The following is a 24,965-nucleotide window of genomic DNA, read 5'->3' on the forward strand; positions in this document are numbered from 1 at the left end:
ATACGTATGGAATTGTCAATGCTTGTACCATTGATGTTTATATACATTATACTGTATATTGATATCAATCCATCCATGATTTTCTTCCCCTTTCAGAGATCCCTCCTTTGGTGTCAAGCGTCTTACTCACCCTGGCATCGGTCCATTCTTGGCCAGGTTGTACACTTGCCTCGGGTTCAAGAGATACTGGAACTTCCTATAAATCCTGTGGAGGTCGGAAAACAGCGAGACTCGAGTCGAGGAAAGAAAAAAAAAAAAAAAAAAGACACAGCCAAATCATTTCCATCTTCCACAATGCTCAAGCTCAATTCAGATCTCCCATCAAAGGGCCTGGAGCCATGCTGCGGTATTAGTGTGACATTTTGTCATATTAGCACAGACACAGACAAATATCCAATCATAGCGTGACAATGAGCTGGACGGGGCAACTGGGTGGGACGTGCCGAAAGTCCCCTTGAGGAGAGCCCATTAGAAAGACTAATTTATTTTAATTTCAATTTCATTATTTCAACTAGCTCAAGTCATATTTTGATCTCATAATTTAAACAGATGAGTCCCGGCATAATAGGGAGTGGACGAATACGTTTCAGTAATAACCCAATTAGCCTTGGGTCAAATAAAGGGGCCTGGGTTTCAGCACCAGGGACGTGACAGCGTCGGAGGGGGAGGTACGGGCCCAGCGTCGGCCGCCGCAGCTTTGGGTAAATGTTATTGTGTAGTTTTTTTATTTATTTTTTTAATCGACGGAGTGCGGCCCCGGCACTTGGCGGCCAGGGGGCCACGCTCCGCCGCTACCTCATCGGGAGCCTTCGGAGGGCCTCTTTGTCGGGTGAAGACGGTGCACTCACCGTTCCCCTTGCTTCCCACCGCTCTTTGGGTTGACAAACACTAGCAGAGGATGAGTGCCCTCTATTGTTGTGATCTGAACAGGATATGTAAAAAAAAAAGAAAAGAAAAACGATATCTTGGTGAAAGTGGTGAAGGCCTTTTGACAGTTCACAATCCACTCACTCACTCATTCCCTCTCTCTCTCGGGAATTTTTTTTTTTTTTTAAGGATACACCTGATTTTTTTTTACGGACATTATCTGATTCATGACTCCTATGCAGGCAAAGCAAACCCATCTATCTCATCTAGCAAATCAATAACTAGATTTGATAACTCGCGACTCGCAATTTACCCATAAAAGTTATTATTTTTTTTTTTTTCCTAATTGGCAAAGCGGTTCGTCTCGAGCGGCGGCAAGGTGTCCACGAGGGAGAGGTTTCCCCGCGGCCGCCACCGGTAGTGGGACCGGGAAGCGGCAGCGAGCGCGGTGCTGCGGGCCCGGGCCTTGGCGTGCGCAGCGTAAACAAGCTCTAATCCAGACGAACCCGCGCGGGACCGTCCTTCCTGCCATCAGACGGCGGCGACGCCGCAGCCCGGCGCGCCCGTGCGCTCCCTGACACAGATGAAGCGCTTAACTCCCCCGTCTCCCATCCCAGCAGGCCAGGGGTGAATTAATGAGCTCCCTGTCCAGTCAGGAGTGATCCATTACTTCCTGTAATTATAAATAATAATCCTGATTATAACGCTGGTTAGCCAGCCAGAGGCAGAGATGGATGTGACCGGGGTGTGATTCATCTGTGTTTCTTCTCCCTGGGACCAGCGGTTACCACGGGGAGCCTCCGTCGCGTTGGAGCGGATCAGCATCAGGTCGGAGCGGGCGGCGCTGCTGAGCGGAGCCGGCTGTGAAACCGGCAGTCATACCTAGCGCACCGGGTAATCTGAGGGCCCGCGACACCGCACCTATCGCGACGCTATCACTGTGAAGGGAAAAACCGGTAGTAATGCATATTATTATTATCCGAGGCAGCTTCACGTTCACTTTTAACCAGATCGCCGTTTCACTTTCTATCTCTTTCTTTTTGTCTGTTTTTAGGTTTTTTTATTCCTCCGCGTGCACGGACAGTTCCACTGAGTTTCCAGTCGGGTCCCAAACACCAAAGCGGGAGCGGGTTCGAGGCCTGTTTTGAATCGGTCTCTTTGATTTTATTATGTCCGCTTTTAGCTGTTTATTTTCATGCTTTTTTTCGTCTTTGCTTTCATGTCATGTATTTTATGCCCTATACATAGGGAACACCCTTGCTTTGCCTGAAAACACCTTTCCTCCAAAAGAGTGAGAGGAATGCTGCTTTTAAAAGTCTTCTAAAAGCCTGTAAAATTTTAACTGCTCTTTTTATTTCTCTCTTTTCCAGAAAAGATGGGCGTGCATTAGCGTGCCAAGACGGCGACCTGTAGTCCCTGGCCGTCCACCGTGACGGAGTTGGCTCGCTGCATCTTCCCCCGGCTCGACTGGCTCGACCTGGAGTCCTTCCTCAACGTGGACTGCCTCTCCTGGGGTCAGAGGTCACACCGGCGTTGACAAGTTCATACGGGAAAGGAGAATTGACTCCCGTGATGATTTTCACCGAAAGAACGGTTTCAGCGCGTATTAAACCCTCGAGAACTAAACCGTTGGGTTGGGTTAGATGTTTCCACGTTAGGTTCATATTTTGTTATCGTGCCTGTTAATGAGGAAATTCATGAGGTTTTTGAAATTTAAAGTTTAAAAGTTTTCCTCTGAAAAATGAACAGAAAGTGAGAGTTCAGCTTGCAGTCAAATTTACTGTAGGAAGAGCTTCACCCCTAAAGAGCATATGGTATTTTGATATGAAGGAAATCACTGAGTGACTATAATTTAAATAGAACATAAAATGTATGTTCCAATTAAATGATGGTCACTCAATGTCCATTTCATCCAATGAATTGACTTTCAATCCATTTCACGAATGGATAAAAAAATATGTGCTCTCAGAGCCCAAATTTTTTATCCATTTGTGAAATAAATAGTAAAACAGTACCGTAAAGGATCATATAGTATAAAATAGTATAGTGAAAATATATAGTAAAGTGAATGGGACAGTCAAAAAAGGCAAATTTCCTATGACAACAACATTTTTACACCTCACGCCATCCACTGATTGAACATTTTAAAGGGAAAAACTGAATTTTTATATATATAATATATATATTGATTCATGCGATTTAATTTATTCCTAGTGACTATTCCCAGCGATGACCTCTGACCTCTGATTAGCGGACCCACCAGAATGACAGGGCAGATGGTGTTGGGCGGGAGGATGTGATCCTTCAGGGGTCCGCAGTCACACACTGGCTTGACATGGGAGGCACACTTGTTATGGAGCTGCAAAGAGGTGACGACAAGTCTTTAACAGCCCGCTCTCTGCGCATAACAATTCCAGCTCCATTGTGCATGTTTGTCATTAATATTATTGTTTCAATTGAACTGGAGCACCGCCTTCTATCATTTCAGTTCAGTATCTTCATACGGCGGCAAAACAAGTGTTTGCGGGCGTAAATTGGGGGGATGTCTTGAGAGGCATCAAAGGTGCAAAAAAATAAGCCCTAAACAACACGAAACAGTAGGAAAATAATGAGGCGGAGGCTGCCGATCCTCGGGCGCCGACGTACCGTGATTTGGCACCAAACGCAGTGGAGACCAGTCAGGCCCTGGTAACACTTAATGGTTTTGTGACACTTGTCACACTTGGTGGGGCAGTTTCCCTCCACCCAGAAATGGTGCATCACCTGCGGAGAGAAGAGGGAGAGGGGGGTGGCGTGTTGAGAGAGAGAGAGAGCGAGAGAGAGCGAGAAATCAAAACAAGGAAGGAGGAAATAAAGACGCAGGGGAAAATATGCAAGCGGCGTGTCAGTGGGAAAAAAAATAATACACAAATAAGGATAAAATATAACTAAATAACAATAAAGAAAATTAAAGAACGAAGACAGAAAGAAATAAAAGAGAATATCTGATTAATCGATAGATAGACAGACAGACAGACAGACAGATTGATGTGTGTGAGCGTGAGATAGACAGAAAAAAGAAAGGAAGGATAAAATAATGTCAAAAAAAGAAAAACAGAATAAAATAAAGACGATAAAAACAAAGCAAATGAAAGTATCAAAGAGGAAAATGGAAAGAAAGAGAGAGAGAAAGAAAGAATAAAAGAGGAAAATGAAAATAGAAGAAAGAGAGAAAGAAAGAAAGAGAGAAATAAAGAATGAAAGACGAAAATGAAAGAAAGAAAAGAAAGAAAGAAAGAAAGAGAGAAAGAATAAAATAGGAAAATAAAAACAAAAAAGAGAGAAAGAAAGAAAGAATCAAAGAGGAAAATGAAAGAAAGAAAGAAAGAAAGAAAGAAAGAAAGAAAGAAAGAAAGAAAGAATAAACGAGGAGAATAAAAATAAAAGAAAGAGAGAAAGAACGAAAGAGAGAGAGAGAAAGAATAAAAGAGCAAAATGGAAGAAAGAAAGAAAAGAAAGAAAGAAACAGGGAAAGAAAGAATAAAAGAGGAAAATTAAAGAAAGACAGAAAAGAAAGAAAGAAAGAAAGAAAGAAAGAAAGAAAGAAAGAAAGAAAGAAAGAAAGAAAGAAAGAAAAGAAAGAAAGAATAAAAGAGGAAAATTAAAGAAAGAAAGAAAAGAAAGAAAGAAAGAAAGAAAAGAAAGAAAGAATAAAAGAGGAAAATTAAAGAGAAAGAAAGAAAGAAAGAAAGAAAGAAAGAAACAGGGAAAGAAAGAATAAAAGGGGAAAATTAAAGAAAGAAAGAAAGAAAGAAAGAGGAAAATTAAAGAAAGAAGGAAAGAAAGAAAGAAAGAAGGACAACGTGAAGAAGCGCGGTGCTGCGGTGATCCCGGTGCTTGTGGCTGCTCGGCGGCGGACCGAGTAGTTTTAATCCCGTCGGAGGGCGCAGCAGCGCCGGCTCTAAGCTCCGCGCCGCATCGCTGATCCGTGCGTGCCGGAGACTAAACACTCCAATTGGACGCACCTCCGTGTTTTTCTTGGACTTGACATAGGTTTTGATGCAGGACGGGGGGGCGCGGGCCACGCAGCGCTCGTGGACCGTGTACTTGCAGACTGGGAATGGGGGGGAAAATAAATCACAATTTAAAAAAAAATACAATAAAAAAAATAAAAATAAAAAACAGAACCGCCCCCTCGCCTCTGAACAATGTGCAACTTCAAGATCTCCCTCAAGTCTGTACTCAGACATTTTACAAACGAATCCCCCGACGCAAAATGAGTGAAGGTACCACATTAACATTTCTACTGAAGTAAAAGTGTATAAGTATAATTCTTAATGTGCTTAAGTATGAAAAGTATTATTTATACTGTTTGTCACATCCGGTGCCCTGCTATAAAGAGTCTATACTTATACTTATAGTAACTTAGAGTTACTTATAGTTAAGTTATATATAGTTAATACTACTGTAGCTTTTTTTTCCCCGCAGCGCCTGATTATAATTGACCAAAAAAACGACAGTGCAAGCGGTGCCATATCGATTCAATTCAAAGCAGCTACAGTAATGTGGGGAAAGTAGTAAAAAGCATAGACGTTCGCTACTTGGCACCGGGCACTCACAGGAGCAGCAGAGGCCCTGCTTGCCCAGGCCGATCAGCATGTTGAGGCACAGGTTGCAGTAGGCCGGCTTGTTGAAGTGCTTCAGCCGCCACACGTGCTGCCCGTCATCCTTCACATTCTGGGGAAAAGCAGAATCATTCACCCGCTCAGCAGAGGCCGGAGCCATTACGTGCAAGTTCACCGTTCGCTCCTTTTTGTCCCACCAGGGCGAGAGAAGGAGACCAGATATACACCGGCCGGGTTGGTTTTTCTTGTTTGAAAAAAAAACATTATTTTATTATTTTAATTTTATTTTTTATTTCACCTGGCGTCTTACATTGGACTTTCTCCAAATACAGGTGGAGAGGGTGCGGCTGCTCCGCCTCGGCGGTTCCATTCGTCAGTAACGTCAAAAGAACTCAACGCTCCTCGGACGCCGGCCGGATCCTCAGCGGACTGATCTACCGGCGCCATCTAGTGGACACGGTGCGAAGCAACACGTCGGGATTTTGAATTGCGGCGCAGCTCAGACGTCTATCCGTCGCTCCGGGCGGCACTTCGTTCGCGGCAACTAAGTACAGCGACGCAAACAGCGAGAAGGGTAAGCGGGGACAAGTGCGACATCTGGGAACCAATAGAGCAGTAAAACAACGTTTTAGGAAGCATCTGTGCACGGCATCTGCCCGGGAGAATTCGTAGAACTCCGACGTACAGAATCCGTGCATGCATTCATAATGCACCTGCGTCTTAAAGGAGGAAGGTGTGAGTCCTCTAAAAGCAGGGTCCAAAGCTGGCCATCATCCAAATTTCCATCCAAATGCCCAGGGGATTTGAAGCCAGTGTATGAAATAACAGCAGTCAACGGAATGTGAATCAGGCGCATTTCGAGTAGCCGAGTTGAGGAAAATCCACTGTCTACGCACATGTTTTACGTTTAGATTTCCAGTGCCAGTGAATTGCTCTTCTTCATAAGATGGATGTCTATTATGTTATCATGTCACAATCATGGGCTTATGGTATGATTGTGTCATTAAATGGATCAGGAAAAAATAAAAACATTTCGGTCATTGGTATTCACAGTTATTTTGATGACAATTCCTTGTCAAATAGAAATTCATGATTGTGACACTGATACTGGAGAACTACTGCTTTAATCTTAACCTGAGCTTTCCGACAAGCACAGTGCTTCCACCATTTAACCATTGTTGTGCACCAGGGAGTGGACACGTAAACACACTCCACCATAACGACGCCGACTGTCTAGGCCAGGGGTCTCCAGATGAAATGACCTGGGGGCCACTGGCCGGAGGGTTGTTGAAGATCTACTGGAAAATAAATTGTCCCGTGTTTTTTAATTGTTTGTCTTTTAGTTAATTGCTCAATAACATGTCTATGTCTAATATGTATGTTAGAAATAGACAATCGTAAAATAAATATATATCTTTATATGCATTAAGTAAGATTGCTTGGATTGATCAGGCATTGTGCTAAAAAAAAGTTTTTAGATGTATTTGTGTGCAAGATTCAACAAAATGTTATAAACATGCACAGGGCCGTGTTTAATTGTCTCGCATGCGGCCCCGGGGCATTATTTTGAGACCCCTGGTCTAGGCTTAGTCAAAACGTCCAATTCTGAATAATGATTCAACTTAAAATAAGTGAATTAAAAGGTTCACAACATTGTCTCCTGGCAAAGACATCTAAGACACACACACTAAGACTTGCATCTTAGTGTGTGAATGAATAATTGGACTAATGTATGGAATGTAGCCTAACTAAATTGACCTTGACGTGGTTATTTTGTGGCTTAGAAGAGAAAAACTAAATGACATTTTGAGGATCAAACATACTTCCAGCTGCAATGGTGGAGCATAAGAAGGAACTGACCGTCTCCAGGCCCAGCAGAACCAGCAGAGGGATGGTGGTCATTCCTCCCTGGATCCACTCCTCCAGCGACACGGTGCCATCGTGGTCATAGTCGATCTCCTGCATCATCTCCTGCAGGATCTTAAAAACAGGAACGGAACACGGGAGAGGTTTCAATGTGGATTATTTTGCACAATTTGAAGCCGCCAGAGAGCACGTGTCTTATCGTAATTTGGCCAAAACAAACCAACAATGTGGAAGAAACCACCAACTTCCAGATAATGGTGGGAATTGGGATGTGTTTTATCCATATTATTAAAAAATGTACATGATCAGGGATAATCAGGTACATGATCAGGGTCATCAGGTTATTAACTCAATGGCAGCATCACCATCCAAAAAGCATGGTCAGGTCATGACTCTTGGTGAGCATGGCTCCACTGTGTTTGCACACCAATTCCTGTAAGAAGCATTGAAACGAAAAAAGTACAACTGAAATTAAAGTAATTATCAATGTAAATATTAGACTGAACATGAACCTACACAGTCCATGCACAGAGTGTGGACTGTTACGCCCTCTAGTGGTGACTAACGAGAAGCTGTCGTTGTTTGAGCACTTTTAGTTGAAATGATGAATGACAGAATTGTCTTGGGTTCTAAGGTAGAGTAGAGTACCGAACATGGACGCCTAGAAAGGGTTTTAATGCATTATAACTATTTATATAATTGGTCATTGAGTGTTATTTATTTTTTACCGGTTTGAGTTCGGTCACATCCCATTCCAGGTATTCAGCCACATGCATCATCTGTGAGATAATGTGTTCCAATTCCTGCAGTAGGGCAAAACGGTCATTGCATTAGTATAACGCTGATGAATTTGTACTTAGGCAATGCATTTTTAGGGGGCTTTTAAATATTACCATAGCAAATATCTTATTTTTACTCCAACACATACAGTATATCATGACCATCAGTAACAAACATTGTTTCTTTTTTTTAAGTATTTCTCCTAAAAGCAATGCAATCCTTTTAGAAAAAGGTTCACTTTATGATTCAATCTGCCAATGGTAAGAGGAAACAAATAAAAAGATAGATATTAAACCAATCAGCCAAACATTAAAACCACCTTAATAACCACTAATATTGTGTAGCTCCCCCTCGTGTCCCGTTCTGATGCTCATGTTCTCATTGTAGGTGCTTTCAGAGGTGGACAGGGGTCAGCATGGACACTCTGACCGGTCTGCAGCTACACAGCCCCGTACACATCAAGCTGTGATGCACTGTGTGTTCTGACACCTTTCTATCAGAGCAGCATGAACTTTTTCAGCAATTTGTGCTGCAGTAGCTCTTCTGTGAGACCAGACGGGCTAGATCCTTACGCTTGACCATTTTTCCTGCTTCCAACAAATCAACTTCAACAACTGACTGTTCACTTGCTGCCTAATATATCCCCCCCCTTGACAGGTGCCACTAGAACCAGATGATCCATCGTTTTCACTTCACCTGTCACTTGTGTTAATGCTGTGGCTGATCGGTGTGTATGTTTTCATGAAGTAGGAGATATTAATTGTAAGAAATTATATTTTTACCGAGCTATCCAAAGACCCGTTCCCATCCGTGTCATAGAGGCGAAACATAACTGTGGAGAAAAACAGATAACAAACAGAAAGGTACAACCGTTCACGCTGAGCTCAGTTTAACGGCCATAGAGACCCAGATCGCTGTGCTCTTCACACCCAAATCAGCGAAACGAAAAATATTGGATTTTGAGCAATTTTATTCGCAGTGGTGACACTGTTTTATTAATCTCAATAAAGCCTGTCAGACTGTCACTATTTCACTGTGATCAATGTGCAGCAGCAACAACAGAGCAACACTTGCAGGCATCTGAAAGCTCTGACATTCACCACCTCTCCATCACTTTGCTCCCAAGTGTCACCATGGAAACAAAGAGCCCCCGCATCACTGCCGTAGTTGCTTGTCTTACACAGGCACACGCACACACGCACACACGCACGCGCACACACACACACACACACACACACACACACACACACACACACACACACACACACACACACACACACACATGCACAGTGCAAAAGCACATCACTGCTGTGGCCTTGGATGTTTGCTCCGCAGAATCAGATTCCAAGATAGATACTCTGCTGGAGTGTAGTCCAACCTCCCCGCTTCACAGACACACACACACACACACACACACACACACACACACACACACACACACATACACACTGCAGACAACGTCCTACAGAACAACATGCTCTGACGTTATATCATCTAGTCCAACTGTCTCTGAGTTAAGTTGCTTCGTAGAGCAAATTTCATACAGTTAATGAAAATAAACATTTCACTGAATCTGAGTTTTGGGTCATCAATATATTACATTACATTTAGCAGACTCTTTTATCCAAAGCGACTTACAAATGTTCAAACACCGACGGACGCAGCCATCAGGAGCAATTAGGGGTTAAGTGTCTTCCTCAAGGACACTACAGCATGCTAGCAGGAGGAGCCTGGGATCGAACCAGCAACCTTTAGATTACTAGACCACCAGCTCTACCGCCTGAGATACCATCCCCAGCCCAAATATAGAATAAATTATTATTTTCAGCGATATTTCCTCACAAACGATAAGTCTTGAACTACTCTAACCCTAACCTTAACCCTAAACCTAACCTAGCACTAACCCTAACCCCATATTCCTAACCCTAACCCTAAAACTAACCCTCCCCCTAACCCTAACCAAAGTCTTGAACTACTCAAACCCTAACCCTAACCTCTAACCCTAACCCTAACCTAACCCCGAACCCTAACCCTAACCCTTAGCCTAACTAATCTTAACCCTAACTCTAACCCTAACCTTAACCCTAACCTAACCCTAACCCTAACCCTAACCCTAAAACTAACCCTAACCCTAACCCTAACACTAACCCTAATCTTAACCCTAACTAAACCTAACCCTAACCCTAACCTGAACCCCGAACCCTAACCCATAAATCTAGCCCGCCAACCCCAACCCTAATCCTAACCCAAACTCTAACCCCCTAACCCTAACCCTAAACCTAACCTAACACTAACCCTAACCCCCTAATCCTAACCCTAACCCTAAAACTAACCCTCTCCCTAACCCCAACCAAAGTCTTGAACTACTCAAACCCTAACGCTAACCCTAACCCTAACCCCTAACCCCTAACCCTAACCCTAACCCCCTAACCTTAACCCTAACCCTTACCAAACCCTAACCCCCTAACACTAACCCCTAACCTCCAACCCTGGCCCTAACCTAACCCCTAACCCTAACCCTAAGCCTAACTAATCTTAACCCTAACTCTAACCCTAACCCCCCTAACCCTAACCTTAACCCTAACCTAACCCTAGCCCTAACCCTTACCCTAACAAACCCTAACCCCTCTAACCCTAACCCTAACCTAACCCTAGCCCTAACCCATAACCTTAACCCCAACCCCAACCCCTATTATATTGAGACTTATTTGAGAATTATTTGGGAATTGCTCCCAAATCATTCTCAAATAAGTCTCAATATAAACATGTTTCCTCTGGTGGAACGACCCTGGGTCCAAACTTTTAGTAAACTGGTTTATAAAAACAAAAAGGACATCAATGAAATAAATAATAAATTAATAGATAATAAACTCACAGAAATAAAAGGTCAGAGTGCAATTCAAAGAAGGCTGTTTACTCATGTGGAAAATACGGAGATGCTGCACAGATTCCTCAAATGATAGTCACCAGGAGTTCTGATGTAATCAACAGAATTCAATTGTTTTTCATTGAGAAGATTGCTTTCATATTTATGTTTTGGTGACATTACTTTTTTAGTTTGATAGGGAAGTTTTGATGGCTTGTCTAACATGTCAGCCTGTCAACAGCTGTAAAGTGCCTCAGTTATTGCTTTGGCTCATGATGTCTGAGAAAAAGGATCGTTGAAATGAGGTCTCTCTTTATAGATGCCACCACATAGAAAGCACTGCCTTGCTTTTTTCGTATATATTGAAATATTTGCCAAATGACACCAATAATGGCCACAATCTTAGAATTGTATCGAACAGAGACGCAGAAATGATCAGATAAGGGGAGGTCGGCCACATCCACGTTTGAATTATTGAGACCCCTGGCGCTCCAAGTTTCAAATGGAGCCCTGGCTCTGCGGAGTGGCAGCGCTGCAGGGCTATGGGAGAGATCATTGGGGGCATTTTTGGGGGTGGCCATGTCAAATAGCGGTGACGTCAGAGCTCTATTTAGCTCGATCGCTGATGAGAAACTAATTGACAGCCTCCCGTGAGAGTCTGGCTCTCTGGAACCAGGCCAAGGCCAAGGGGGGGGGGTTGAAGTGGAGGTGGGCAGCTGCGTGCCGGTTGGGTGGTGGAGGAGTTTGTGGTGGCCCAAAAACACCTACAGGAAGCCGGTGGGACATACGCAGGGAGGAGAAGATGAAGAGCAACTCCAATACAAGGGAGTTACAGGGTTAGGGATGGTGCAGGTCACCATGCGTAGAAATGGAAAACGTGTACCGGCTTCATATTGTTGCACAGTGTTGTAGTGAGTTCAAGACCAATAACTCCAGATAAATAAGGAGTAATGTCTTGTTCTGTTTAAGAGGATCTGTTTGTGAGAAGCAATTTGAGAGTTATATCATAATGATTTGGAGTAGTAATTATTAGTTATTGTTTGCGACTAATAATTCAAAAGACATAATGACAGAATATCAATTTCTGAGGAATGATGATTATTCTTCAGGATCTAATTGAGTATAATATTGACTTGTTTTTTATCAATCCACTTTGCTTCTTTGCTTAATTATTATTATTATTATTATTATTATTATTATTATTATTATTATTTGATTTCCCTTTATATTATTGTTTTTTTGCCCTCTCTTAATGTAAGTATGAAAGGTGTGATACAAATAAAGGTTATTTATTTATTTGATGGGACTTGTGTAATGTTTTCTGCCTCAGATGGTCTCAACACTTCACACAAGAAAAGAGTGACATCTACATAAGCCTTGTGACAATTTCACGCAGTTCCTAAACCGGCCAAGAGGGGGCGGTGTGTGACTGTGTACGCGTGTGTAGTGTGTGTGTGTGTGTGTGTGTGTGTGTGTGTGTGTGTGTGTGTGTGTGTGTGTGTGTGTGTGCGTGAGTGCATGAGTGTGTGCGTCCACGTGTGTGTGTGTGTGTGTGTGTGTGTGTGTGTGTGTGTGTGTGTGTGTGTGAGTACCCGTCACAGTCTGGTTCTGCAGAGCAAACATCCAGGCCACAGCGGTGATGTTCTGCTGCGCACTCAAAAGGCAGATTAATTATTTACACTCGTCTCGATGCTTAATGACCTGCTCCTCTCCTCAATAATTCAGCGGACAGATGAAAATTATAGCGACACATTAAAAAGTCTGATGTCCAATTAAGTAATATAACCTCGTGAATAAATTATGTGATAAACGGAAAGACGGACTCTGTGTTGCTGATGTGCCAATAAAGGATAAACAGTAAACACCAGGCGCTGCGTAAAGAGAACGAGAGCTGGAATACCAAACATTACATTACATTACATTAAATTACATTACATTACATTTAGCAGCATTTAGCAAACAGAGAAAAGAGTCAGAGGAAAACGTGAATGAGGCCTGGGCCATAACCAAAATTTTTATATCGTGATGCAATCCCGCACAAATCTCGCGATACACGACATCATCGCCGTTGCCGTTGCCGGGGGCAGTGACGGAGAGAGTGTTCCCGATACGCACGGTTGCGCACAGCGTTTTTCTTTGGTTTCATTAAATTAAAATAAATACGTCTAGAATAAAAAAAAATAAAATCTGTATTTTTTTTTCTTTGGAGAGACGGTGAAGCCTAAATGCCGGATGACGGAGAACGGATCGCAAGTGGCGCGTGGGCGTTCACGTAACGTGCGTCCGGAAGGGACCTCCCGTTCACCCGTCAGTCAGCATGCATCACAATAACAGGATAAAACAGATCGAAGTTTATACAATGCACAGGGATAACTTATTAATGAGGAATCATAAAAGGGGGGAGTCAATGAAAATAATGTGATATTCGATATTATCTAATATCGGGCCAAGCCTAAGGTGAATCAATGATATTTTACAGTAACTAAGACTGATAAAATGGTTGCCAAATTTTTGCAATTTTATAATTTAGGGGTAAGGATCCTATATAATTATAACCCATAGTTAAATGTGAAGAAAGTGATATCAAGAAAGGGGATTGACAGAACGTGTTTTTTGTATTTACTTTTATAAGGTAAACACTGCAACCCTCGATAGCTACCAATAACTTACAGTTTGAACTGTGTTCAGAAGTTTTGCTCAGTTGTCTGATTATTACATTTTCCGTTTCTGAACAGACGATGAGTTGCACCGCTCTGATTATTTTTTTATGAAACGTGGCAACCGCACCGCGCAAGATGGCACAAATCTGTTGCCCGGGGCAACTGGGCAACCGTTAAAAATGTTGCATGAGCTGTGGACCAGTGTTGAATATACCAGAGTGTGGGAATGGAAACGTACAAACTACATAAAAAGTGTAATGGTTAGAGTCTCTGTATCAATAACGTGGATAATCGTGCTGCCCTAACCAAGATTTGTGAGGGAGCAGATCAGGATCAAGATCAGGACCCAGGTCAGGATTCGAGTTTCGAACTCGAGGAGGCCAAAGGAGACAGAGAACAGAGGGAGAGAAGAAAGGAAGAAAAGAAAAACCAGACGGACAACAAAAAAGGGCCTGAAAACAGGGACCGGAGCGCTGGGTCGGCTCAGACGGAGCACTCACACTCCAGTTTGTCCTCAGGACGCGCGCCCTCCAGCAGGGACAGGTAGCACACGATGTCCTTTAGCTGCACCATGCCCACAGGCCTGGCGGGGGCGGCGGCCATCTTGAGAGGGGTCGAGGTGCCTTTCATCAGCTTCAGCCCTGCAGGAGGAACCAGACGGGAAAGGTCAAGGAACCCCGCGGCGCTCCACCTCCAACGTGCACCGCTCACATGAACTCAGTGATGCAGTGGGATGACAAACCTCTGACCGGTCAACAGCGGCAATCAGCAGGCAGATATTTCTGAATAATGACCGTTGCCAGGAGCAACAGGTTCTCTCTGGCATCATTCCGAAATAAATCGATGTAACCTTTTATTTAGTAAGCCGTGTGATAAACAGGATAATGTGCAGCCTGGTCATTGTCTGTTAAATAACTCCCTTCAGATTGATACAGAATCACTGATCCCTCTGTTGGGAGTTATTTTTACAAGACTGGCTGAGGAATAATATATAATACCGAATAATACATACAGTATAATACATATATATATGTATATATTATTATTATTTTTTTTTTTGGTTTCAATTTTAAGAGCAACCTGGCGTTTGAAAAGGACATGCTTTTGCTTCAGATGCATCTCGTAACTGTGTGTCCTACTCGGGTCATTTTGTGCCGGTGTAGCTGTACTTTTTACTCAAGTAAAAGGCAGAACCGTACAGCGTGCAGTGGGTTTCTGGAGCAGAGCACGGACTATTTGGCAGATAAACAACCAGCGAGAGGGGCCGTCACGTGACCTCATAGAGATCAACATCAGATCAATGAGAACCAATCAACGCATGGCCGCTCACGCTCTACGGGGTAAATGGGCCACACAGCAGCCAACACAGACCGGAGCGATGAGCCTCATGTGGGTGCTTCAAGAATAAAGTGCCACTGCACGACAGATAGCTGGCGCAGGAATAACGCTATACCGCGTTCCGGAGCTGAGGATTCCGACAACTTTCTATGGACATAAAAGAGTGGTTATGATATGAATGCCTCTTAAATGGCAAATGGACCGCAATTTATACGGCGCTTTTCTAATCTTGCGACCACTCAAAGCACTTTGCAATACCTGCCTCTTATTCACCCATTCGCACACACATTCACGCATTGATGGCGGCGGCGGCAGCGGCCGTGAGAGGCCGTGCGCACCTGCTCATCGAGAGCCGTCAGGGTGTTCAGTGCCTTGCTCAACGACACGTCGACGTGCTGCCGGGAGGAGCCGGGTATCGAACCAGGAACCCTCTGATTACTGGACGACCCGCTCTCAAGACGTTTCACTGCATATATGTATGAACGTATGTATATGTGTGTGACAAGTGACCTCTTGAATCTACCTCCTGCGCCGCTGTCGCCCCTCCCTACCCCTCATACTCCTCCTCCTCCTCCTCCTCCTCCTCCTACCAAAAATAATAATAATAATTATAATAATAATAAAAATATCAAATTAGGCAGAGAATACAGTAGTGATTTTCATAAAGAATATAAGCAGGAAGGGACACAGCATCATAATATGCTGGTTAGTCACACACCGAATCCCACCAAACTAGAGTTTTAATAATAAAAATTATAATAATAATAATAATAATCGCATTTTCAGGTTTCATTACCTGAGGAAACAATGTTAGAGCTAAACACAACCTTTACAAATGTGTAAAGAACCCAGATACAGGAAGGCCGAAAGAGCCGAACAAAAGGTATGGAAAGTTGGCCTCACGCCCGCACATGAATGAGCTCCATCTTATCGGCATCAGTGACTCAGGCTCCAGGGCTCTGTGGTGTTTTGAGCGTAACCACGGCGTTCGTTTGGCCCCGGGCCCCCTCCGCACACGTACCAGAGACTCTGGGTTTGTCACAGGACGACGGACTGGGTTTGGGTCCCTTGATGCTAAACGACGAGAAGAGGTGCTGACAAAACTCATCGGGGAGCTCGCTCTCCAGGAAGGTCTGCATGAAGACCTTGAAGCCCTCCAGGTCGATCTCCTGAAACGAGACGCAGCACACGGCGCTTGTGTCGGCTAGAATCCCAAATAACCTTTTACATTGCGGCTTTTTTTTTTTTTTTCTTTATCCGTTCAGGATAAAAGTATTTATTCCCTTTTCCCATTCCCTCCAAATCACACGTTGTTCTATTCTACTTTATTGTGAAACACATAACAAGGCATGTATAAGGTTGATATAATAAATAAAACAAACATAGGAAAATAAACTTTACCTGACTGAGGATTTCCTGCTTCTGAGATGTGCAGCATTGGTGAGAAAAACAAAGTTTCACGCCCAATTTATAGATATATTGTGAGCATTGTGTATGTATATATATAATATTATATTGAAAAATAAAATATAAAACAACCACATGTAATCTGCAACAGTACATTTTATAACCACAAATTGGTGTCCGGTATACAGTACATTGAAAGTTGTCATTAAAATAGTGAGAGAATAAAACAGAGGCCAATAAAAGTTCCTCATTTTAACATAATAGACAGTAACACAGATAACACATTTCAGATTGTACCAGAAATATATATTTTCGCGGAGGCGAGATTGCTCAGTTTAAATAAACACAGCTTCAGCTGAACGGGTACCTCTTCGGGGTTGTATTTAGCCAACACTCCATCTCCATGGAACTCCTGAAGAACATCTTTTAACTTCTTGGTTGAATCTAAAGGGAAAAAAAACAAAAAAAAACACAAAAGGCAGTTCACTAAATGTCAAAACACACTTTTGGCAAAAGTAATGCAGAAGTGCAGTCGGTAGTTTATGCGACGCCTCTTCCCTCTCAAAACCCTTCACCTGGATGGTAAAAATAAACGAAAAGCCTCGAAACGTTTGAATTCTGCTTCATCTCGGACACTGTTCCTGGTTTTTACATATAGTATTGCAGTTATATTCAACTAAGATATATATTGTAGTTTGCTGTTCCCCCTGGCTCTGTGCACACCCTCTGATGTAATCGCTCCGCCCCGCTCATTGTGGGGAGGAAAGTCCTCATCCTACTCATCGTATTGAACTGAGTGGGTTTCATTGTTGTCATTTGCACCTGATCTGCACAATGAGGAGATGAGTGACGGCACTGCCACGCTCCTCATCCACAGCAGCACCAACGGCCTCTCCTCATCTCGCTAATAACTACACCACTCACTGCAAGTGTAAGGAACCTGGGGGAGGGCGTTACATAATGAAATAACCAAACAAAACGAAGCAAATTAAAGCGCTGTCAAGTGTGCATGAATGCCTCGCTGAACGCTTGACTACTGAGGAACTCGCCGCTCTGCTGCGGCTCCTCGCCGCGCTTCAGCGCAGTCCATGCCAAAAAAGCATTGTTTTTGTATGACGGTATTGTCAGTAGTAATTTATTTGGTTACTCCGACATTAAAACCTTCTGGGTGTACGGGTCTCCCCCCAGGTGTACCAGGCCTGGGTCAGTCCCACGAGTCCGACGGTACGAAGGCCGGGGTTGAAAAATAGCGAACCTACTTAATATGCACCGCACATGCAGGTGTTTATGGAGATAGATGGACGTCAGCAGCGTTCACAATGAAGACAACGCCGCTCGGCTAAAAAGCTTGTGGGCCGATACGGGCCCATCTGCCCCGTATCGGCAATAATATCCGCTGAATTAAACCTGCCCCAGGCTGGCTGAAAACGGCAAAACTCTAATGTCGAGAGAGACATTACGACCATTGTTGTGTTGAGAAGAATGGAATATTTTATGACTCATCAGAGACTCATCCAGAGCTTATTGAAACATGAGCCGGTTCAGTTCTGTATGCTGTTGACACATTTGTGCGCGCAAACCCGAGCCCTTTCTGTTTCCCATGCCTTTCCATTCCAGCTTATTATTGTATATAACACATTTAGTGTTGCGTGCACGGTGACTCAGGGGTGGCGACGGGTCACTGTACGGGGAACTGGTGAACAAAACCACCGTCTATGGAGAGGACAACGACCTTGTTCTTCACATAGACAAAACCCAAAAAACAATTACGGACTTGAGGAGGAGAGCCGCCCCCGCCCCCGCAGCCTCTCGCCATCGAGGGGCTGAGGTGGAGCGGGCCGACGGTCACAAGTTTCATTCATTTAAGCAGGGACTGAAACCCGGGTTTTACCTTTCCCACTGATGACATACTGGATACCGGATGTTCGCAGGTGTTACCTAGTTTTTGGCGCAGTGGGAAGGGGTAATACAGAGTCTTTGGTCCTAGGTCAAAAAGGCCAGCTTCTGAGGGTGGGCTGTATAGGGGGCAGCTGGTGATTATGTGCTCGGCAGTCTGTTCAGGTTCGCTACACTCGCATGACGCACTGTCGGATAGGCCCCACTTCTTTAGAGATGACTTGAAGCGCCCGACGCCAGTACGCAGGCGGTTCAGCTCAATATGTATATAAAGTGTTGTGTTTATTGCTGCTCCGTTAATTACCATTTTATGTTCACAAAGTTGGATCTGAGAGATTCGCAGAAGAATTCCGGTGTTCCTGTACCGTCCTGTCCCCGTGCAAATGGCGAGCAAATTGAATTGAATCTGAAACTGAAATACAAGGCTCTTCGAGTCTCCGAGACGCAATCAACAGCTTAAAACAAATATCTGCAAATTTTGAAAGCACAAACCAATTAGATTTGCATACAATTACAGCATCCACAGGAGAGGGCCTGGCAGAAACAGTGTACGCAAAGACGCAGAAACACTGTTGTCGCCAGACGCAAAGCAATTAAAGTGAGAAATGTCGTTGCCAAGTGAAACACTTTGCGGGTAGGAGAGATCCCAGAGAAAAAAAAACATTAATTATTTAGATTCAGACTTGGCACTGTGAACAGCTTATAAAAGAGCCTCCAGTTAAAATGCTGTCAAGACAGGGAGCAGAGATATAGAATTAGCTCCAAAATAAATTCTACTTAACTACCACCTCAGTAAGATCGCTATTATGTTTGCACAGTAGTTCCAAAATGCACTTTGAATATCATGGAACTTTCGGAGCAAGCCGCTCTTACTTTTCCATTATAAAATCCACAGTGTTCCTGTTAATCGGAGCTTGCTATGATTTGCCTCATGCATCTTTGCTGGTTATTGCTATTTGTATATCAGTGGAACAAAAGCCCATGGATGTATCATATAAACTTTGCAGAAACCTTAAAATCGTGACCCCACGCACACCTTCATGCACATCCAAGGCAGGATGGATCGATGGATGGTATTTCATTCATGAGGGGTGAATTTATTTGAGGGCTTGGGATTTGCAGTGTGGTTCCCGGCCACTGTGGACAAACAGCGATATCCTCTCCAACCGCGCCAGCTCTTGTGCAAGGAGGGACTCAAAAATCCCTGGCTGGACTAGGGACGACATTTTCCCACTCTCGAGACTTCAAAGTTCTTGACTAGTCAGTGAGAAGATTTGTTTAATTTATCCAACTCTTTGGTCACGGTGGTGGGTAGAGCAGCACATGGTGGTGGCACTTTGTCGTCTTTCATTGTGAAGAACGTTGCCATGGATAAATCGCACGTCGGCAGCCCTCGAGAAGCCACCCTGCTTCAGACAACCCTCGCTGGGCTCGCTCCAGCATAGACAAAGACACAGCCGGCTCCTGTGATCGGCGTGAACTCGGAGGAGGATGAGGAGGCGGAGAAGGACCCGACGTCGAGAGGAGGGCAAGATCTGAGGCTCTCGGCACAGAGCGGTTTAACAGCGCGGCTGTCTGGGTGGCGTCAGTGCACCGCCCTTCGAACCGCGCCCGGACGGTAACACGTCGCCCTGATGCCCTTCGGTCTCCCCGGAGCGCCGGCAACCAAGCTCTGCAGGTGTGAAGGGTTGAGCTTCGCCCATTTGGGTGATGTGGTCTCCTTCGGCTCCACGTGGGAAAACCATCTCCAGCATCTTCTGCAAGTCCGCGGGCGCATTGAAGATCGGAATTGACACCCAATGCACAGAAATGTTGTTGGGCCAAAGACGAACCTGTAAAGTACCTGGGGTTCAAGCTGCGGACAAACAAAATCCATCCTCATTGTTTGTAACTTTAACTTTCCTCAACAACCTCAGCCATTACAAAAACATTTGCAGGATTATGTCCCCAGAAATGCATAGTTAGAAATAACGATAATTGTGCGATGAATTAATAAAATCCTCCAATAATGACTTCATGCAATATTTTGCAAACATTTCAAAAAATCATATTTAAGATGTCTTTTATCTTTGATAAACAGCCGATGGCTCCTTGCAAAACAACATTTATTCACGATTTCATGAACGGAGAGAAAAAAAAATGTAAGCGAAGATAATTATTAAAAAATAATGATGTGCAAGTTTATAATATGAATAATGATGTGCTTTTGAAAATGAATCTTTGTGTCGCTGCTTATAATTACATGCAGCTCTCTGTGCAGCTGTGATACCAATTTGGGTTTTGATTAAAGACGCCTTCCATCGCCTCTCGCGCTCAGCTGCAGTCTTCAAGCCCGGCGACAACACCAACAACAGCAGTCGTAGGTGTACCAGGGTTTCTGCTTCGTCTTTAGTCCGCTAAGAAACACTCGGCTTTGAGAGAATCATGAGCGTGTCATTTATGGGAAGGAGGCGTGGGCTCACTGAGGCTTCTGCTACAGCTTGGGGGAGCGATATCGCACAGGAGCGAAAATGATCGGGAAACAGCAGAGCACCGTCGAGGAACTTTACGAGCAAGGAAGCACGTCCGATAAGTCACCGCTACAGGACTCGGGGTGGAGGTCGAAGTCAGCGGCTTTTAGAATTCCCAGCCCCCTTAAGAGCTTTGTGCCGACATGACGGGGGAGCCGCTAATGGACGAAGAGCGGCTATAACCCAGCTGGCTGCGACACTGGGCGCTCCCCTCGGAACAGTAGAGTTACTCTCTCGGCTATTCCATTCTATTGTGCAATATCGGACTCCCGGTGAAGAGTGGTGACGTACGGGGGCGTGCCACGGTGTCGCTCAACCGTGATATAACCATCGGGGCCGGTGACGGTAACTTACCGACCTCGATTCACGGAAAGACCACGGCGTACAGGTCATTCGCCTTTCACAATTTGACGTCATACTTGCGCAGAAATCACCATTAATGCGGCTTTGAATGCGGTGATGTCAACAGCGCGCACAGCCTCGGGGGAGAGAGTGACACAGGGTGCGCGGGCGGTCGAAGCACCGCGGATGGAGTTTTGGGAGCGGGCCCATCAACAGTGTGAAAGAACACCACCTCTTGGACGGGACAAATTGTAACACAGCGCTCCGGGTGTCTCCTTTCGCAAAGTACACGCGACACCCAAAACGCAGGCCGGACGCACACACACACACGTCTACTTACACTGGGCGTACTCCTGTAACAAGGAGAATTCGGCGGGGGTCAGCGTAACCCATTTGTCGTGTTCGGTCATGGTGTTCACTCCTCGGCGCCCCGACCGTCCAGCTTGTCCCAGCCAGCGCCGCGCACACACCGGTCCGCCCCGCCCTGCGAGAAACAGGCCAGGAGAGAAGGCGTTAGGCCGCACACCCACTGTACTACAACCTCCAGGGCACACGACTCTCAGCAACGTCAGCAGCAACGTGCCCTCCGATGAATATTGAATATTGGATTATAATCCGTTGAATATGAATCAAAGCTCCACCTCCCCTGCAGCACCTCCACCTCACCCTGCACTCCCCACCAAACCTATATCTCTGTTCCAGCAGGGAGTGGCTGCGGAAGGGGTCACAGGGGTTTCAAAAACTCTCCTCTACCGGACCGGCTGTGAATGATGATGGTCGGGAAATAATATCTTGTGGTCTCGCGCTATTTAAATTTTTTTTCAATCCGAAAATGGTCGTTTATTATCCCTCGGGCATCTGGGCAACGGCATCGACATCCGTGACGCTGAGTTGAAGGTTGTGGAGCTTCTGCACATGTCAACGGTGCGGACAAATTTACATTTCAACTTCAACCGGGGCATCCCTCATCGCATTCTTGTGAGCGGTTTATGTTGAGGCTGACTTCGCCCCCGATAACCACTATCCCGACTTCTAAGGTTAATGTTCCAAACAGCTATTTCCCAGCGGTTCAGTGAGGCTCTTGGATCATAACATTTACCGAAAGAAAAATTCCAGTCGTCAACACGATAGCTTGGTTTGTTTTTTTTATTGGCATAACTCATCATCAATTCATACAATCTGAACACAGACTCTTAGAAAGTCCGAGTTCGAGTCCGAGTCGCCGTCCGAGTCCCAGAGTCTTAGAAAATGGATCGGACATCGCTCCGAGTGCAAGATTGCTCGTCTTTCATAACAACAAAGATTGAAGTCGTTGTTTAACGCTGAAGTGGCGCCCACTCCAGTGTGTAGGATTTTGAGTGTGGAAAAATGGACAAAAAGAAAAGGGACGAGCATACAAAGGATGGGCCGACACTCTAAACGGCTCCACATACACTTTATCTCTGCAAAGTTTAACAATACCAAATTCAGTTTAAGATTTGAATGGCCACCGCAGGATTCCTCTCCCGATCGGGATCCGCTCTCCTCACAGAGGAAAAGCCAGGATTGGGAGGAGATTACGTAACAGATAAAATTTTAAGAATCAAGTATATACATATACATAGGGCTGGGTGATACTGAAAAACTTTAATATCACAGTATTTTTTTGATGAATACCTCAATATCAGTAATTTGACGATATTTTCGCCATGGCTATTGCTGATTTTATAAGCTATTCACACACAAGAAATATTTGAGAAACAATCACAAGTAATGCGGATATTATGATATATGATATAACCAAGCGGATTGGCTGGAACAGTCTATAAAGTTCAGACAAACTACAGTACTTGACTGTAACGCAGCCTTAAAGACAACATTGAACGATATCACGCTATTGCAGCATCATAACCAAAATCCTGGCAGACGATATATGACGATATATGACCATATCAATATTATAACACTATGACCCCCAGTCACGCTTACAGTACATCTGTAATATTGAACCCGGAGGAACACATACGTGAATGCAAAGGGGCGATGCCCCCCATGCAAAGGCACCATTCTGCAGCCAAATTCACCACAGAGACGCTTCTGCATCCCACTGTGAGTGGAGACCCGGGGACGCTGGTGATAGTTGACAGGCCGCAGAAGACCTGCGGACTGGAAGGAACACCATGTCCCCATGGCAACAAAGGAACGGAGAGTTCAAGTGGCCATGTTTTAATGTTTGAAAAGTTATTTTAGCAGACATCCAGGGAGGGGGGAGGGGGGGGGGGCAGGTACGCATTTCTATCTCACATTGTACATTCATGGATCATTGAGTTGACTCTCTTGATGTCATGAAATGTTGAATGATATTTTGATGTCATATTTTGATCCACCAAAAATCTTTTTCAAATCGAAGGTTTTACAGTTTATATCAGAAGTAGTATAGCAAGAAATACCGTGTGTGCTATTCCTGGATTCATGCCTTGATTCCATTAAGTGCTAACACCAATAATTCAAGACAGATATTGATTATACGTCATTCGCTGGGGAAAGATCCTGCTCCTTGGGGAATAGTAAAATTGATTATAATATCAACAAATTTTTATGACATGCATTTAGCTTGTTTGCTTTTATTACTATTACTCTTTGACGGCCTTCTATTCATGCTAAGCACTTTTAGTTGCATGATGTGTATGTACGTTGCTTTACAAATCAAGGTTATTATTTGTCATGATAACTATTATTATTACTGTTATCCTTATTATTGTCATTTTTGTTACTATTATTATGATTTTTATCGTAGCACGTCATTACTGACAATGTGCAAAGTGAGCATCTGCCATCAAAAGATCATATTCTCTGAGTGTGAGAGAGAGAGCAAAGCCCTTCATGAGTTATGGTTGCACTTGCTCATTTAAAGCGAAAATAAACCTCGACATAAATAAACCACGACATCGGCAAGAGTCTCTGTGATCAACAGAAGAGACGGTTCAGCGGTCGGTCGGGGCAGAGAGCAGGGGGTTATGGTTGAGGTTAGGGTAAGGGTTAGGGGGGGTGGCCTCCTACCGCGTGTAACCTTTGACCTGCAGCTCGCGGCGTCCCGCTGAGGCAGCTTTCACAACTAACTTCCCCTAACCCCCTCACCTGCCTCCCGTCTAAAACACGCTCTTCCTCCGAACGCTCTCCTGTTGTGAGGCTGCACGGCGGCGGCGGTGGCGGGCGGATCCGACCGGATCCCCTCACCCTGTAAACATCATTTGAGATTCCACTGCAGCCTCACTGCTGATGTTCCCTCCGCCCTCCCGACCACCCCCCGGGCGCCCCACGCGGCTCCGCACTCCCCCTTCCATATAATCACAAGCGAAATTGGAAAACCCCCTCGCGCACGCATTGTGATCTAATCTCAACCTGCCAACCACCACCCGCGACGCCGGGCGGGCAGCTCCGCTCCGCTGCCGCAGCAGGAGTGACTGGGGGAGGATGGATGCGGAGTGAGAGCCAACGCGCCCCTCTCACCTGCTGCACCCACCGCCGAGGGTGAGGCTCCGCCGGGCGGTCAGGAGGCGTCAAACGGCGCTCTCGCGCCCACCCACCCCACACCCCCCACAGACACACACACACACACACACACACACACACGACACACACACACACACACACCCACACAAACACACACCTTTTTACGCCTCGGAGTCCTCCCGTGGAACCAGAGCCAGAGCGGTGCTTCTATCCAGATGATGAGTGCATGTGTGTGTGTGTTTGTGTGTGTGTGTGTGTGTGTGTGTGTGTGTGTCGTGTGTGTGCGTGTGTGTGTATGTGTGTGTGTGTGTGTGTGTGTGTGTGTGTGTGTGGTGTG

The 24,965-nt window shown here is 44.8% G+C and overlaps 1 protein-coding gene across 2 annotated transcripts in view; it reads right to left on the bottom strand.

Annotated features, from left to right (window-relative positions):
* The window catches only part of dgkb (diacylglycerol kinase, beta), a gene marked incomplete at both ends in the record, with an annotated part of 56,151 nt that extends 34,605 nt beyond the window's left edge, over window positions 1-21,546 (bottom strand). The window contains 15 exons of one of the 2 annotated variants that reach the window (XM_080005923.1): window positions 131-205; window positions 849-922; window positions 2,275-2,376; window positions 3,128-3,226; window positions 3,514-3,630; window positions 4,872-4,960; window positions 5,466-5,583; window positions 7,332-7,451; window positions 8,066-8,140; window positions 8,900-8,949; window positions 14,144-14,284; window positions 16,003-16,150; window positions 16,383-16,403; window positions 16,756-16,832; window positions 21,477-21,546. In XM_080005923.1, coding sequence (XP_079862049.1) covers window positions 131-205; window positions 849-922; window positions 2,275-2,376; window positions 3,128-3,226; window positions 3,514-3,630; window positions 4,872-4,960; window positions 5,466-5,583; window positions 7,332-7,451; window positions 8,066-8,140; window positions 8,900-8,949; window positions 14,144-14,284; window positions 16,003-16,150; window positions 16,383-16,403; window positions 16,756-16,832; window positions 21,477-21,546 — 1,376 coding nt within the window. The remainder of the gene's footprint in view (window positions 1-130; window positions 206-848; window positions 923-2,274; window positions 2,377-3,127; window positions 3,227-3,513; window positions 3,631-4,871; window positions 4,961-5,465; window positions 5,584-7,331; window positions 7,452-8,065; window positions 8,141-8,899; window positions 8,950-14,143; window positions 14,285-16,002; window positions 16,151-16,382; window positions 16,404-16,755; window positions 16,833-21,476) is intronic. The other variant, XM_080005924.1, reaches the window with a different exon arrangement.
* Between the last annotated feature and the right edge of the window lie 3,419 nt (window positions 21,547-24,965).

The sequence above is a fragment of the Zeus faber genome (genome assembly GCF_960531495.2).
Source record: "Zeus faber genome assembly, chromosome: 8".
Taxonomy (NCBI): Eukaryota; Metazoa; Chordata; class Actinopteri; order Zeiformes; family Zeidae; genus Zeus; species Zeus faber.